A 17841-nucleotide genomic window follows, 5' to 3' on the forward strand; every position below is an offset into this window, starting at 1 on the left:
TGCTTTTGTATTTTCATTGTAATGTTTAGGTTTTTTCGAACCAGATCATTGAGATCATTAGCTGAATAAAAGTTGCATTCTGTAGTTTTACTAAATTTATGTAGATATTTATTAGTATCCCGTCCCACACTCCATTCCAGTTGGTGGCGGTTGCGCACCAAAACGTTGCTTGGCAACCGTCAAAAAACAGGAAGAAGAAAACAGCAGCGTAGAAGAAGAAAAACGATGGAAACTGTTTTTCCGGAAGGAAGAGGCGTATTTGTGTGTTTTAATCGAAAGTAAGATGGATATTTGGTGGCCACAGACTTAGAAAGACATGTTTTGTTCTTTCAGCGTGTCTCTGTGTGTTTTTAGGCAGTGTGAGCGGACTCTTCAGTTTTAGCCACAGTTAGCCCGGTGGCTAACATCCTATAGATCGAACAGAGAGAGGCGGAAGTCTGTTTTTTTCTTTGTCCATCGTTGACAGCGCAGCTCCGTGAGGGATGTGGAGGATAACTGCACAAGCCTGCTGGGTTCTGCTGTCCATCTGCTTTCTGGGGAACTTAGTTTTTGGTTGGTTTCAACAGAACAGCGGGAGACCCCAAACGCAGCACAACGAGCAGCAGAGCAGCGAGTCGGACAGTGCGGATCAGAGCTGCCTCTGTCATGTAAGGACACCCTACAAACGGGGTTTTTTAGCCGCTTTATTTGAAAATAGGTTTGTTTTTATACAGAATTGCGTGTTATTACGTTGCTACCTTCAGTTCTGTGTCTCCAAGCAGCATTTTGTATATCGAATATTGACGGTGCAGGTCAGGATCTCTGGTCTTCCGCCATCCTGCAACTTTTCGAAGTCCCAACTTCAGTTCTGCTTGATCGAAAGAAGCAGTTCTGAATCAGAACCTCTGATCCAGATGTGCTGCAGCAACTCTTCAGTACATGAGCCACCTCACTGCCACACAAAGCCTTGTTTCTGTCTCTAACAGCATTCGGGTTTTGTGTGGGTGTGAACGTAATGCTTTTTAATTTCAGCTCAAACAGGTCTCACTCCCACGGACAAGTCCAAATCGTGGTGTGTTCTCATTGGCTGCTTCCGTATCTTGCCCTGTGCCTGCTCATGGGAGTTGTAGTTTTTTACTCTGCTGTGTTTTAGTGCTATATAAAGGACACAGTTACCCCTAAAACTACAGTCAGAGCACTTCCGTTAGGCGGGGTTTGGTTGTTTTGGAGGTGGAACCGTATCAGGGGTTGAGCTGTTTGGTTAGTTATGACAGCTCTGCCTACAGAAACACTTCTGCTCTGCCCCAGCATATGGAGAGCAGTTTCACCACCAAAAGGGAAACTTTGTTGATATCAGAAGAAGGAAATGATGCTGAGAACAACTGGGTACTCTATAATGGTGCTGGCTTTCAGTGGACTGCTGCACTCAGAGGTCAGCTGTACTTTAATTTTTCATGCTTCTGTTGCGATAACAAGACAAACTGGTATTCCTGAGTGTCTGCTACACTTGTGCTAGTGCTATTTATATCTAGTTATACAAATGTTATTGTAAGCTGTCTTTAGATTGTTTTGTAAATTTGTTTCCTAATTCCTAAAAGATAAATTCAAGCATAAGTAGTTAATTTCAACATTTTGTTTTTATAAACAACAACAACAAAAAAAAAACAACTATAAAAGTAAGTTGAGTTTTCATAGAGTTTTATTTGGTTCTATTATCTGACCGCTTAATAAACTTTTTATAGTTCTTCATTCGGGTCTAATAGAACCCCTTGTTGGTTACATATGTTAGCTTCTTGAGTAATTAATCAGTTTGATTCTGAAAATGAAACACTAACCTGACCGGTGAGTCGACAGAAATGACTGGAACGTACATTACTTTTAGAAACCTCAGTAAATAATTTCAACCTGTGGAAGTGTTTCCAGTAATGCACTAAGTAACCCTGACTGACTGATTTTCATCCAATGCAAATTCAGGCAGTAGAAGTTGCCAGAGACGCAGCCTGGCCAACGTATGTCTGACCAGGAATTCAAAAGCTTTTCTTGTTTAAAGGTTATTGCATAAATTTAAAAGTTTTTGATGAGATTATCTCAATGTTTCTTCTCCACAGTGAATAACAAAACACTATATATATATATATATATATATATATATATATATATATATGATTATTTATATTGCCTTAAAACCTATTTTCTAAGGGAAAAACAATGTATATGTATTTTCTGATTTTTGATGTAAACGGAGCAGCAGCAGGACCACACACACACACACACACACACATATATATATATATATACTTTAAAGAGAACTAACTGAAAAATGTTACGCTTTGATTTTGTTCAGGGGTTTATATCTTGATATCTCCAGAAGTAAAATATGTTCACAAATTTGGCTGTTTAGAAATGCTTCTGTGTATTTGTGGAAAAATATGTTTCAGTTTTTTAATTATTTATTTATTTGAGGAGCCATTACACATTTTTCATGGTAAACACCTCAAACTTTAAATTTCCGGTACATCTTGTCATAAATCTGAAGATAATTGTGAAACTAATTCAAATGATTCTGTAAAAGTTTTTCTCCGTGCATAAAAAAAAAAGGCATTTATATAGAATTAAAACATGGTTTGTCATATTTGTACTAGACCATCTAAGGAGGAACTTTCTTGCTGTTTGATCAGGAAATGCCCTTAAATACAATATGTAGCCGATTTCTAGGATATCTTTCATTCACTTCTCAAAAGTACAAAATACAAAAATGTATTTCATCATCTTAGAAATCGTACCACTTCCTTAGACCTTATCGGTTTTTCTCTGTTTCTCTCTTAGTTTCATCACTATAAAAAGACAGCTCTTCCGTGTTTTCTCCACTTAAACCACATGTTGATCACGTCAGGGTTTCTGGAAGTTTCTGTGTGTTGAAACCGAGTTGTTCTTTTCTGCTTTTTAAAACGTGCTCTCTCCGGAAGACAGATTGCCATTTTTTAAGCCGTCATTTGTATTACAAACTGAATTTGACTGCATTTTACTTTAACTAGGATCAAATTGAAATGTTTGTTTATGAGGGTGAATTTGCATTTATAATTCTGAATAAAAACTGATGGTTGTTGTAAGTTGGTGCCTCTTAAAGAGTTAGGTCAAATGTTATTTTTTCATTTTACCAGAAGATATTATTGATGGTTTGGAGAGGCCCAGTCAAAGTCCTGACTTGATAGAGAAATTTGAGTGATGCCATGGCTGCTTTAAGCTCATTCCTAAAGATAAAATATTGAAAACATTCAAAGAATGGTCCATAATTATAAGAAGTGTCTTATCGTTATAATACTAATAAAGAGACTTACTTCATTATTGGGAAAGATTGCATGATTTGAAACACTGTGCATCCTTGTTGTGAAGCCTCTTCAATCAGAGGCTTCCTCAGCTTTGCTGTTGCACTGACTGCTACAGGACATAACTCCTGATTACAACCATTGGCATCTACAGCAACTCTTTGCAGAAACGTGGATAAAATGAGTTACAACATTTAATTTCCCTCTGGGATTAATAAAGTGTTTGAATTGATTTAATAGAACATTTAACAAAAGTCAAAACGCATTTTTTTAAAAGTTACTTTCTGACAAAGACAAACTTTGTGGTTCAATTAAAATAATTTAAACTTAAGATATTCCAGGGGTGTGAATAATTTACCTGTACAAATAAAATCAATCTTCATAATTTCAGTATTAGATTTTTTTTTAAATTTATCCCATATGCAAACATTTTCATCAAGGTATATTTTATTGCATTTTTTGTTTCTTAAGTTTCAGACAATGTTCTTAGCCTTGTTCTTCTAATCTCCAACAGTGAATCAGGTATTTAAGCATCAATTTGGATGAATCGTTTTCTAGTTTGTTAAATCCCTTGTTGAAACAAAGCAACCTGTTTACCCAGACCTGGGTGTGTTATAGCAGATTTTCATAAGAAAGAAAACTCTGCAACCTTCTCTAAACATTTGCTGGACATCTTAATGTTCTCTGGTTTGTGTTGTAGTTGAGGCTCACCTCAGCGTTGGCATGTTTGATTGAATGGTTTGGGATTTCTTTTAGTTTTTCTGGGCTCCGATAAGAAAACACATTTGTGTGTTGAAAGTATTATTACTGATGGTTCGAACTGGTGGTGGTTTGTGTGTCAAACCTGCTGTTGCAACACAACTCAACTCATATCTCATCCATCTCTTCTCTTGGTAAATCAAATGCTAAAATCTCACAGTTCATTTAGTTGCATGTTATTTCCTAAATATGTCACATGCTATTGTGTTCCAGTTTATCATTCTCATAGATGTTTGGGGCATTATGACATGACATTTCATGGGCCTTGATCAACCTACTGTTCTAGGATTTAAAGTTTATTATGAACTTTTCTTAAAAAAACAATAATACGTTTAGAAAGTAAATAAATCTCCTTGAAGTTTCAGCTAATTTGCCTTGTTTTTTGTGCTCTGCTTTAGCTCACAGGAGTTCTCGATGACTGCTTCTGTGATGTTGAAAGCATTGACGTTTTCAACAACTTCAAGATTTATCCTCGCATCAAGAAACTGGCAGAGAGAGATTACTTCAGATACTACAAGGTAAGCGGATTATAAATCAGAGTAATTTATATTCAGAGCTATAAACATTATCTAGGAGGTAGAAATAAATTTAATCAAGGGAAGGCGTTACATTCGTCACTGGAATAAAAAGTTGTTTCTTTTTTTTAAAGGTTTACGTCCTAAGAGCTTAGAAGTTGTGTTTTGCATTTCCATGGGCTTTGAAATCACATTTGTTTTGTTTAATCACTAATAAAATAGAAGAGAAATATAATTTATTGTCAAAGAGTGAGAAAAACCAGTTGTGATAGCATTAACATAAGTGGGAGCATACTAATTCAAACAAAGGTAAAAGTATGTCTGTCATTCAGGATAAATCGATTAATCAAAGTTTTTGTTTTTCAAGATGCAAGTTTTCAAAAATCTAGTTTTTTCTCGCTAATGCGCTCTTTGGGATTCCATGGTTAAGAGTGAAGCCTATCATCTTACTCGACAAGCGTGTTTTAAAATAATGCAAGAATAATGAGTTTATTGTTACCAGAATAAAGTTGTAATATTGGGAGAATGTAATAATTTTACAAAAACTCCTGCATAAAAAAACAACAAAAAATCAACTGTGTGTTGAGCATCTTTTGAAGTTATACTCTGGTATCTGTTTTACAGATGAGGAAAAAATGTTAACACATCAGCATCAAATTGTTATCAGCAGCAGGACTTTGAAACAATTGAGCAAACGGCTGAATATTAAAAAAAAAAAAAAAGAACCGCAGAGCTGCTGAAGTTAGATCTCAATAACTACAGAAACCTTTTTTCTTCAAAATGACTTTTTTTCTCATCATTTTGAGATGTTCTGGTAAAATTGCATCTTCATTCTGCTACTGTTATGACTGTGTTGTCATAATTAAACAACCAATATTGTAGTCTGGCCCCAATACAAGGGGATGACTGAAATAAAAGCCATTTAAAAAAATATTTTCTGTCTTTTGTAATTCCATACCAACCTCCATGTTTTTCTTGTTTTTCAAAAAACAAAGAGCCTCCATGTCATTTCTGCACATTGAGTCTGTTTATATATCCAACCAAGCGTCGAGTACTTGTAGAGTTAAGTGAGTCTTGACTTCTATCTGGGAAGCCATCGTGATCACCAGAGTGTCTTTTAGACGCAGTGACTCCATGTTTGCTTTTTCCCAGGTGAACCTGAAGCGTCCATGTCCTTTCTGGCCCGATGATGGACATTGCTCCATCAAAGACTGCCATGTGGAGCCCTGCCCAGAGGTCAGAGTTCACCCACACTCGCATCACAGATTCAGTCAGATGAACTGGAAACTTATACCACTATAAGTTATCACTACAGGCAATTTTCAGTTGATCTGCTGAAGTTTAGTAATGTTTTTAATTACAAATTTTTCATAATTAGAGTCGGTAAGGGATATATTTTATTAAATTGAGATAAGGGGAAGAATTAATTCTTCTTACTCCTTTTCAAACAAAAAAGTAGAGACAAGCTAATTATTGTGTTCTTGGTTATGTATGCTGATCTTTTCTCATGTTCAGATGGTTGCTTGTTTGGTTTTGTCTTTTGAAATAAATTAATAAATAAAATACAAAATATGGTGCTGACTTTGTTGATGTTGGTTTTGCAGAGTAAAGTTCCTATTGGCATTAAGTCTGGAAATTACAACAAGGTAAGAAAACCTCTTAAAATAAATTTCTAATTACAACCGGGTGCAGAGTTTATCCGTCTGATTCGGCTGTTTTAATTGTAATGAACCACACCGATTCTAGAGAACAAAAAAGCCTGAGGAAACTTTTAGATCGACCTTGATTTTCTTAATTTCATTTAATTTGTTTAACAAAGTCACATCTGCACCTGCGCAAGTTGACAATCGTAACCAACCCCACTGTTGACAACTTAGCAACAGCAACAACAGGTAAGTTGCTAAGTTTTTATAACTTGGCAACAAAGTTGCTAAATTGTCAACTTTTCAGACAAAAAAAATCAGCACTGGGCAAATTTGAATGTCAGGGTTTTTAAACATCGACAGATTGACGACTGGCTGGAAAACTGCCGTTGGTGACCCCGAATTTCCAGGTTTCTTGTTGTAGGAAGAAATGAAAAAGAAAATGTGAAGTTGCCGTCTTCACTTTCTCTTCTCACTAAACCTAAATCAAGCAAATGAAAGTGTTCATGATGGGCCTCAAAGAAAAGTCATATAAATATTTATAGACTGCATGTTTCAGCCTTATTATCACAGCTGTTAGTTTTTATAATGGTGGAAAACGATTCATTCTCTAAATTCTTGAAAAGGGGTGGGATATTAAAATTCAAGTCTTGACTGTTTGTCCAGGCAAAACAGCTGAAAGTCAAAAATTTTTTTTTCTTTTTTTGTGAAATAGAAATTACTCACAGGCTGAAACAGTTTGTGATTACTTAAAGGCGTTGTAATTCTGCTTGTTAGCTCATGCTAAACACATGCTACCACCTTGTGTGTGTCCAGTACTCCCAGGCAGCCAACACAATGTCGGACGAGACTGAGTGTGAGCAGGCCAATAAGCTCGGCGCCATCAACAGCACCCTGAGGTCAGATCACGCACCTTGACCCACCTCTGTTTGCTGCGGGTCAGGGGTCAGACTCCTGCTGGAGATGTACCCCGTTTTCAAAATGCAAAGGGATTTTAGAAGCAGGCTAAACAAGTACCTGCGTCTCCTGGACCCTGATACAGCTAGCGCTCCCTAAAACTGAACAATGACCTTTTTAAGTGTAGCGTTGTGATATTGTTAGTATTACTTCCTTTAACTGATGCCAGATGGCAGTGAGTTTATAGAAAACGGAAATCATCCTCAAACAATAGAAGACTAACAGCTAGTTTCTCATGTCTGCGTCCTTTACAAGCCAATATGGCTGCAACTAGTGATTATTTTAGTTATCGATTAATCTATTCATCTGATTATTCTGATGATTAATAGTATAAATTGGCCACATTCTTCAAATTTTTCACTAAACTACTTAAGTTTTCTATACAATATTGGCAATACATTCAAATATGTAAATAAACAAACCAATTCCATTTTTAAATAAGTAAATTGATATTTCTTATAATACAATAACATGACATTCCTTTAGTAAATTTGAACTGGGTGAAGCTAAAAACAATTCAACTTGAGGAGTTTCGTGTAAAACATATTTACAATGGGTTTTTTTTTCTCATCATAAATGCAAAATGTAAATATATTTTGTACAGTTTGGACTTAATTACTGCTCTGAGTATATATTTTTCCCAGCAAATTGCCTTTTTTAAGTCTGTATAGTTCAGTTAGCAATTTCAATAATTGATTCATCAAGAGTAATGTGATTAATCATTCAGCCCTAATGGGGATATTGGGTAACCTACTTTAAATGTTCCAACATGTTTCGGGTTCAGCTCTGATCTTAATGACGTTCGGCTCATCAAAGCGTCTCGTTTCTGTTTTCACTGGTTGAACATTTGGGATCTTTAATGATCGATGCATTCACTTGTTCTCTTTTCATTCATTTTAAGTTTTTCTTTGTTACAGTAACCAGAGCAAAGAGGCCTTCGCTGATTGGGCGAGACACGATGATGCTCAGGATCACTTCTGTGAGCTAGACGGTAAAATCCTTCTTATTCTCACCTATGATTTAATGAAGATATTAATAAATAATTTCTGACATATTCTGTCTCTCATCACTAAGATGTTCAGCAAACAGAAATAATTCTGTTGACGCTAATATGTGTAATATATGTGTCTAATATGAAATCTGCAAAAGATATGAAAAAGCTGAAATAAACAAAAGTAGTTGAGGAATATGACTATATTTTAAAGTTTGAATGCCATTTCTAGCTGAAAGTATGTGGAAGTAGTTAGCTGTGAAAGGGCGTAATGTTTGTAGCAAAAAAGTCTTTATTGGTGGGAGAAATAAGAACCACAAAACATTTATATATTACTATGTATGGATTATTTCAGATGAAACCTCTCCAGATGCAGAGTATGTGGATCTGCTGCTGAATCCAGAGCGATACACCGGCTATAAAGGGGCTTCTGCATGGAGGGTTTGGAACAGCATCTATGAGGAAAACTGCTTCAAGTGAGACCAGTCAAACATTAGCGCCGTCACATTTCATTCAGGGTTCATGCTGAATTTTAGCTTCAGAAAACAAATCTGCTAGATCAGGGGTCTGAAAACTTTACAATCCCAAGAGCTATTTTTGCTATTTGCTTAGAGCCACAAACGTAACAAGACTTTAAAACCAAATGACTTGTTTTTATAACGCATAACATATGAAACCTGCTTAGATTTTAAAATTACAGAGCAAAAATTACAATTTTGTTCCCAAATTTAAGACATTTCTTTCAATGTAGTTTGCATCCTAGTGCATCCAAAAAAATGGGTGCACAATAAATGCAATTTTCTGGTGGCAATGTTACATTTTAAAATATTGCTCAGTTATTAAACAAGTTAAGAGCCACAGGGGTGCATCTAAAGTGAGCTTGATGTTTGACAACAAAACAAGGTTTTTCTCATTTGTCTGTGTGTGTTTAATAAATGTTTGCTTTTCTGTGGCAGACCCAGATCAGTGTACCGACCTCTGAACCCTTTGGCTCCCAGTAGAGGTAAGTCAAGTCTAAGTGTTTGTAGTGGAAGGCAAAACCCCCAAAAAACTAGGAAACTGGGTTTAAAATCACCTGATGGACACGGGCAGAACATTCAATAAAAAAAAGAAAGAACCAACTTATTTTGTTGATTCATGAAGTCAAACTCAGTTACATGAATGGACAAAAACAAAAACATGCTAGGTCACATTCAGGCTGAAGTGCCTGGATAGTGGTGATGGTGCAGGATGAAGTGTAAACCTGCATCATCTGATTAACTGTTGAATTGTATTGAAACTGCAAGGGACCCTGCAGGGGGCCTGTAACGTCAGAACCAGTCGCTCAAAGGACTCCATGACCACAGCCAACCGTGTGGCGGGTCTGGAGTAATTCAGTCCTGTAACGGAGCGCTTTGTGGGGACCAGGATGTTGATGGAGCGTTTGAGACAGGAAGGAATCTCACACAGCGTCAGAGATTGGTTAACGTTGGTCTTTCTTAAAACTCTAAAACAAAAACAAAAACCAAGAAAACAAGAAGAGTGGATGCAAACTAAAAACCAGTTTAATGAAACGCTGCCAGGTCCATAAAGAGCAAACATACAATTTAAAGATTAAAGTGACACTAAGAGAGATTCAGTAATATCATGAAGGACCCATTAGAAAGAAAACTAAACAATAATAATGTCCAACACAACTTTTGTTTTTATTTGTAACCAGATGCACCGAGTAGTAAATGGTTACGCATCACAACTGTTCAAAAATAAAAGTAAAAGAAAATGTGAGCAAAAATCCTTCCAGCTGCACAGAATTCAGAACCAAAGAGAATAACTGTCCAAAGCTAAAAAAAAAAAAGTCTAGAAAATTATTAGAACTAATGTAACAGAGCTGCTCTTACATTCTGCCACCATGAGCAGCACAAAAATAATATTTAGCTTTTTACTTGATTTAGAGAAAAGTCCAGTTCAGCACCATGGACAGCACAGAAACCATGTTCATTTGAGACTGGAGCAGAATCTCTAGCCTTATGAATACTGAAAATTGGTGGTCATTTTAACAAATTTAGAGCTGCCTTTACTGAGGAAACATATTGTGTTCAACATAAACAGAAAATCAGCACACATATCAGATGTTCAGAGTTATTCAGTGACTTCCAATTTCCCTGTTCTGGTCAGAGACAAGTAAAAAAAACACTTCAGCAGGAAAACCAGCAGGGGGCAGCAGTGGGTAAAATCAAAGATCTCAGTGAGAGTAATGCATAAGAGTCAGCCCAGGGTTTATAATTTGTTTATACTGGGGTTTTGATTAAAGGTGATTAAAATTAGATTTTATTATTTGACAAATTGTATTTAGTAACAGTATGCATACAAGAGTTAGGGATGGTAGTTGGATTGGACTGAAAAATCCCAGTAGTTTGTTCGTACATTAGTAATCTAATGTACGTTTTGACATGAATGCATCATGGGGGTAAAACAGCCACCACAAAACAAAACACTCCTCATTAAATTTTATTATTTTAATGAAATTAATGTAAATTTCTTTTCTTTATTGCTCTGTTTTCAGGAGACGATGATGGTGAGTGAAACAACTGGCTGCACAAGACGTCATTTTTAATTGTGAACTCAGATTAAGCATCTTTTCTTCTGTTTCGGATGCCACAGGGGAAGGCTTTTACAAGTGGCTGGAAGGTGAGTTCATTTAATTCTAGTATTTTTATTTGATTCACATTGCCACATTTTAATTTTGCTAGAGTAATTTTATTCTTATTTGAGTAAAATATCTGGATTCTCTTCACCGAAAGAAGGACAATCATCACACACACCTGCAGTTTTTGTTAAAGTTTTGTCTATTTTATATTGAAACAGATTTGGAAACATTTTTATTTTGCTTGGTTTTGTAATTATGTTATCTATATGAATTATTTTAATTTTGATCTTTAAAATATCCAAATTTCCACGTAACTTTAAATTTTGATGTATTTTATTATGTAATTTTTGAATGTTAAGTGTTTTGGTCAGTTACCTTTTACCAAATATTTTTTTACTTTTACTTGAGTAATTTCTTGGATGGCGACTTTTAACTTTTGCTAGAATAAAGATAGATTGAAATGGTTCTACTTTTACTGGAGTACAATTTTTAGCTGCCAACTTCTGCCAAAAGCTAACAGTCATGTCCCTGAGAGCGTTTTCCATGAGTCACTTCATCAATCTGGAAGCTAAAAAGATTCACAATCACATTTCTGCTATGATCATTTATAACGCAGTAGGCAGAGAGAAACTAATTTAGATGGTCAGTTGGTTTGAATTTAATCCCACATAGTTTTGGTGTTTGCAGTTTGATGAAACTTAACAAGCGCTCTTTCTGTCCAGGCTTGTGTTTGGAAAAAAGAGTTTTCTACCGACTTATCTCGGGCCTCCACAGCAGCATCAACATCCACCTGTGTGCAGAGTTCTTGCTGGACGGTATGAACATAGACACACTCTAAAACACTAAATCCAGTCATAATCCACAACATTCACAATCATTTATTTCCCTCTTTTTGTTTCCCAAGAATAGACTTTCTTAGCAGATTCATGTTATGAATGCCAACTAATTATATGGGGCATGGTTATAATAGTTTTGGATTTTTCATTGTGGTTTATCTTTATTTTGTTGTGAGTTTTTGTGTAATTCAGTTATTACACTCTACAGTGATTGCTAGTTTTTAGTAGTTAAATATAGTTTAGTTTTAGTTTAGGTGCAGAATTCTTGAAGGTCAAAATATTGTATTGTGATTATGTTTCTATCGATTGGTTAATGAACACTCAACAGAAGACACCGTTTTAAAAAAAATCTAGTCAGTTATTGTCGAACAATAACCAACTGGTGTTTACTCTCAAATTTTGTTGTCGCCATTTTGCACACTAGCATAAATGTTGCCAGGAGGATTATGGGATGCCGTAAAGTTTACAGTTGACGTAAACTGCTTGTGTGGGGAAAAAAATCTGTTTCACATCAGTTCGAAAGCTAATAAATTGATTGATAAACACAAAACAGAAGAATATTATGTCTGTAATTTCAGTATGTTTTAGTTAGTTTTATAAACATGTTATAGTTCCAATTAGTTGTAGTTTTTCCCCCTAAATTATTTCAGTTAATGAAATGTTTTCTCCATTTCATTTTTTGTTATTTCGTTAGTTTTGGTTAAGTATAATAATCTTGAAATGGAGGGGTTTCTGTCTGTGATGTCAGAGGGCTGGGGCCGCCCGGTGTGGGGCCCAAACATCCAGGAGTTTCGCCGCCGCTTCGACACGGCGGAGACGAAGGGCGAGGGCACGAGGCGGCTGAAGAACCTCTACTTCCTGTACCTCATAGAGCTACGCGCTCTCTCCAAGGTGGCGCCATACTTTGAGCGAGCGATCGTCAACCTGTACACTGGAAGCTCTGAGGAGGACGGAGAAACCAAAGAGCTGCTGCTGCAGATTTTTAATGAGATCAAGTAAGAAATCGCCACAGACTTTCCACTAGCTTTGATACCAACGTGCATTATTTGTGGAATCTCATGCAGACGTGCTGGTAATTATTGGCATAAGGCTGCTAATTTTCTCAACTTGCATCCTCTTTAGAAGCTGCAGATTAGGGCTGAAATGATTAATTGTGATGAATCAGCTAAACTGGAGCAGATAAACTATAAAAAAAGATAATTTGTTGATAGAACACCACCATCAAAGCTGTAGTAAGCTGAACATGTATAAAAAATTTAGACATCTTGCATTTAAGATAAAAAGTTTTTTCTGTGAATATGTTCTACACAAAATACCTCAAGTGACCTAGTTTTAGCTTCACACGGTCCAATTTCCTTTAAAAAATACTATTAGGCACCTTTTGCTATCCAATTATTAATCCATTAGTCTAAAAAAATATTTCTAAATCAGCTTTACACTGTGTTGATGTTATGTCGAGCAGAAATGGCTGATCTTTTTAGCTGCAAATGTGTCCTTTGTTACAAACGCTACATCACTGCATTTTAAGTAAGAAAATGTTTATTTTCTTACTTAGAAGGAATAATTTTTTATGAATCTATTTTTAGAGCTGTATAAAAAGGGCTAAATGAGAAATTTTTATTGTTCAATTTTTATAATCTACAGATTATCCAATTGTCAGAATAATCCATAGATTAATCAATAACTAAAATAATTGGTGTTGCTTTAGATCAGGGGTCACCAACTCCAGTCCTCAAGGGCTACCATCCTGCAACTTTTAGATTCACCTCTGCTCCAAAATGTCTGAATTTCCTCACCAGCATTCATTCCTCTCTGCAATATCCTGGACATGAGCAGTTTATTTGATCCAGGTGTGTTTGAGCAGAGACGCATCTAAAAGTTGCAGGACGGTAGCCCCTCGAGGACTGGAGTTGGTGACCCCTGCTTTAGATATTGGGAGCCTGTTTTTACATGTGTTGGTTTTTTTCTCTTCCAGAAGTTTCCCAATGCACTTTGATGAAAAGTCCATGTTTGCCGGACACAAAATAGAGGCCAAGACTTTAAAGGTGAGACTTAACGCTGCATTAATTATAGAAGTAAATAAGTTTGCATGTTTGTTAGTCGTAAATTTGGTTTGAAAAGCAACTTCAGTTGTGATGAGTCAAGAGAATAGCAACTCTCCTTGCCAGAGAATAACGCTAAAAGTCCTTTATCCTGACGGTAGTGGGCCATGACGGTCGACCTGGGCAGGCAGCTACAATCCCCCAGGAAGATCTTAGTCGTAACGGGATTATGTTTGATAGTTCAGAGGAGCAAAAGGCAGCTCCATTCATAACCCCCTTCACCCTCCATATGTAATGTTCTTGAGAAGTGACTTAACCCAGACTTGCCTGCAGAGTTTTGCATCTTTATGTGATCATGTGAGCATTGTGAGGTCGTCTAGGTGAACAATACTTTTTTTAAAAGTCATGTTGAACGGTTGATGTGAGTAGAAAATGACAATATAAGTAAATTTACCAATAAATCCAGCTTAATAAATTAACTCTGAACATCCGTGCCTCCTTTTCTGTCATTCAGGAGGAATTCCGGCTCCATTTCAAAAACATTTCCCGGATTATGGACTGCGTGGGCTGCAGTAAGTGTCGGCTCTGGGGAAAGCTGCAGGTCAGTCTCTCTCTCTCTACTCATTACGTTGTTGCTAGGTAACAAATAAGTGAGTGAGTTGATGCCACCAGAGAGGTTGTGAAGCTAAAGCCTTTCCTCTGCCTACATCCCCCAGAATGCTGTGCGGTTCTGGATCAGAGTTCAGTAAAATTCTATCGGACGTATTTTCTATTCATATTGATCACGTGTGTATAGTATGACGGACTATTAAGGCCAGGGTAAAAGAAATAAATTAATAAATTTACATTTTGTTGTTGGAGAATAAAGTCAAAAGTATTTTCAGAATAAACTCATAACATTGTGAGAATAAAGTCAAAGTAATACATGACTAAAGTCGTAGTAATATGAGCATAAATTCAAAAATATCATGTAATAGTATGACTTATTTCCCGTTTTTATTTATTTATTTTTTAGCCTGGCCCTAATACTCCATTGTGGTATTGATTTTATTGTTTAATCACCCAGCCCGAGTGTAAAGTATTATAAAGGTTTTCAGTTGAAACATTTATTATGCTCTTTATGTTCTGCTGTGAATATTGGTTCATGTGGTTGGAACGTCTTTTATTTTTCACTTTTAAGTTTTCTGGAGTTTAGGTTGTAGAAACGAGTTGCCTTGGTGATACCTCAATAATCTTCTTCTAATCTGTGTAAAAAGTTTTTCTTTTCTGCCAACTTAACCAGCTTTCTGTTGCGTGCAGACTCAGGGTCTGGGCACGGCTCTGAAGATCCTCTTCTCTGAAAAGGAGATCCAGAGCTTATCAGAACACAACCCGTCGAAGGGCTTCCAGCTCAGTCGGCAGGAAATAGTGGCTTTAATGAACGCCTTCGGCAGGTAGGTTCCCACAGCAACCGTTGCTGTGTAAGCTAAACGGTCCAGTTGGAGCATGCTCAGTGTAATCTTTCTTTGCTGTCACAGGTTGTCCACCAGTATATGTCAGCTGCACAACTTCCGCCTGATGTTGAAGGAGAAGAGGTAACAGAGGAAGAAGCTCCGGCCCAGATGACAATGATGATGGGAGTCACCTCAGCAACGTTTTCCCAAAATCAAAACATAAATTTTTTTTTCATCCTGCTAAACCTTGACTTTGATTTTTGCTGTTGAGCTTTTCAGGTTTTTTCTTTTTTTTTCTCCCCAAAACCCTCGGATGGATCGTTGTGACATTTGTTGCTTCGCAGGATGAATTTCCTCTCCTGTTCCTGCAGATGTCTGAGGACAAGATGGACGCCCCCACCCACATACTGCTTATTGCACTTCATGTTTGAGTTCCTCCTCACATGAATCAGCTGAAGTCTGCTGACTTTTACCAAATTCGGACGCCTGATTTAATGGGCCCCAACAAAGCTTTGTGCTCTTACAGTAGCGTGTGTTTATGCCACAGCTTGGACGAAATTCTCTGCTGGATGTTTCCACTTCTTATGCTTCTGTTTGGTAGCTTCCTGCAACTTCCTTTCCTCCTAAAGCCTCAGCTGCTGAATTTGAAAATTAGGGCGAGGTAGTCCTCTGGCTCCCATTTATGCTAATGTTTTGCAGCTTGTATCGTATCAGATCACGATGAACATGACGGCTTGACGGCAGGGCTGGGCAATGAATCAAATGTTTGAGTTTCTTTTAGGTTTCATATTTCAGTCATATTACCATGCAGAGTCTTGCTTGACTTACAGCTTTGATATCTTTTGGGTTTTGAATTCAGAACAAATCTATGTCAAAGTATTTGGGTCAGTTTTTTTATTATTTATGAGAATAAAGCCATAATATTACAAGAATAAAGTCATATGACAATATAGTCGTAATACTATGAGAATAAAGTTATAATTCTATGAAAACTCCAACACAAAAAATAAAAGGGGAAGTGATTTGATACAAATTTTACTTGATTTTTTAACATGTTAGCATGAAATTACAAGTAGCAAGACTGAATCGATCGTGTTAACATTAGGTCTTGATAACTTTAAGCTTTTTTTACAATGGTGTATTTGAGCCATGGTAGGGAGAAAAAAACCAATTGCATTTCCACCGAAAAAATTTTTTTGATTAATCTCAGAAATGTTCTTTCTTCTAATTTTCTAATTTAATTTTTGACTTTTGGACTTTTTTCCTAGAAGATTTCTGAGATTATTTTCAGAAATTCTGAGTTTTTGGTGGAATACTTGTTTTCTATCTTTAGTCACCTTGATGCACTGTTTTATTTTTTCACATTAAAACAACTTTTTTTCCTAGTAAAATTGCAGATTCTTCTAATATTTCAACAATATTCTCAATGAAACAAAATCTTTGTAGCCTGGCCCTAACACTCTGTCATGCAATTGATTGATATAAAAGCCACTTTTTGAAATTATTTTCTCTCATTTCTAAATTTTTTTTTTTGTTTTTTTTGTTTTGTTTTTTTTACAAAAGAGCAAGAAGAAACAAATGGATTAACATGGGATCTAGTACAAATTTTTTTTTATTTTTAAGCTTCATCGCCCAGCCCTACTGGAGGGTCAGAGAAATTTTCACTCATTTACCATCAGTCAACTCTATATTCTGTTTTTTTTAACCCAATTTAAGCCTCTTGGACTCCTATAGCTGCTTTGGCTTCACATATTCAGAGCGAGGTTGTTACAGTGGACTCCGTCATTATTTAATTATTTTGGCTTCTGCAGAATATCCCAAAGTTTATGCTACAGAAGTTGAACTTGAAGAGCTACTTTATGCACGTTGTCTATTTTTTGAATTACTTGCAGCAGACTGTTTGACTTTAGATCAGTTTTGAACATTTAAGGACAGTTATTTTACAGATGATATAGGACACAAGTGACATAGGAGCAAACAGCGAGAGAAGCTGGATGTTTTTAAGAATAAAGATCTGTTTCCTCAAAGGTAGAACTGAGAGGACTGGAAGCTGCTGTGGTTTGTGCTGCCTATTCCAAAGACTTAGAGAGATGGAGATACAGTTATCCTACTAATTTATTTAGTAAAAAATGCATTCCAATATAACAGATTTGAAAGAAACTTCAAACAAGCAATCCTAATGTGCAGTGTTAGGTCAACGAATAGCAGGAAAACCTTTTTGCTTTTCTAGATTGTCACAAGCCAGAAGGGAAAGATGATTTTCTTCCTTTCTTCCAAAAGGATTAAGGTCAAGGTCTTCTAAAGGAAAACTGTGAAACTGTGGTGCCTGGACCTTTTATGTAATAATAATAAAAACAACATTGAACATTCTGGCTCATGAGAAGTCTTCACTGTTTCAAACAAGACTACATGTTGAAGGATCATTTCAATTAAATTTAATCAGCACCTCTTGATTTTAACCATAAAACTGTAAGGAAACGATGATCAGGTTGAAAAATATGTCCCCTGGTTCTCCGCTTTGCTGCATACAGAAGGTCTTGACCAAATAGTTTTGTGACACGTCCTGTAACGTAACTACGTCTCTCTCTCTTTTATAGTAACACACATAAGACATAATTCATACAACTAATACAAGATTTATCAAAAATATACAAAGTCAACAACTTGTAGCAATTTCAAAAATGTTATTGTCATTTAATGGAACACAATTTCTGGTTGCATATATTAAAACATA

At 36.2% G+C, this 17841-nt stretch overlaps 1 protein-coding gene across 2 annotated transcripts; it reads left to right on the forward strand.

Annotated features, from left to right (window-relative positions):
- The first annotated feature begins 127 nt into the window (after positions 1 to 127).
- Positions 128 to 17474, forward strand: ero1b (endoplasmic reticulum oxidoreductase 1 beta). 2 transcript variants are annotated; one of them, XM_008419607.2, is made up of 17 exons: positions 128 to 278; positions 355 to 647; positions 4463 to 4582; positions 5732 to 5815; positions 6184 to 6225; positions 7039 to 7121; positions 8097 to 8170; positions 8526 to 8646; positions 9127 to 9173; positions 10713 to 10724; positions 10811 to 10837; positions 11519 to 11611; positions 12381 to 12627; positions 13608 to 13677; positions 14189 to 14275; positions 14974 to 15107; positions 15192 to 17474. In XM_008419607.2, exons 2-17 carry the CDS (start codon positions 483 to 485, stop codon positions 15250 to 15252), a joined length of 1467 nt encoding a protein of 488 aa, XP_008417829.2. In that variant the 5' UTR covers positions 128 to 278; positions 355 to 482; the 3' UTR covers positions 15253 to 17474. The 2 variants fall into 2 exon arrangements, with proteins under 2 accessions (XP_008417829.2, XP_081467003.1); XM_081610877.1 differs by having other exon boundaries at positions 165 to 647.
- Positions 17475 to 17841: the final 367 nt, after the last annotated feature.

This window comes from Poecilia reticulata, chromosome 1 (assembly GCF_904066995.2).
Source record: "Poecilia reticulata chromosome 1, P_reticulata-male-v2, whole genome shotgun sequence".
NCBI classification, from domain to species: Eukaryota; Metazoa; Chordata; class Actinopteri; order Cyprinodontiformes; family Poeciliidae; genus Poecilia; species Poecilia reticulata.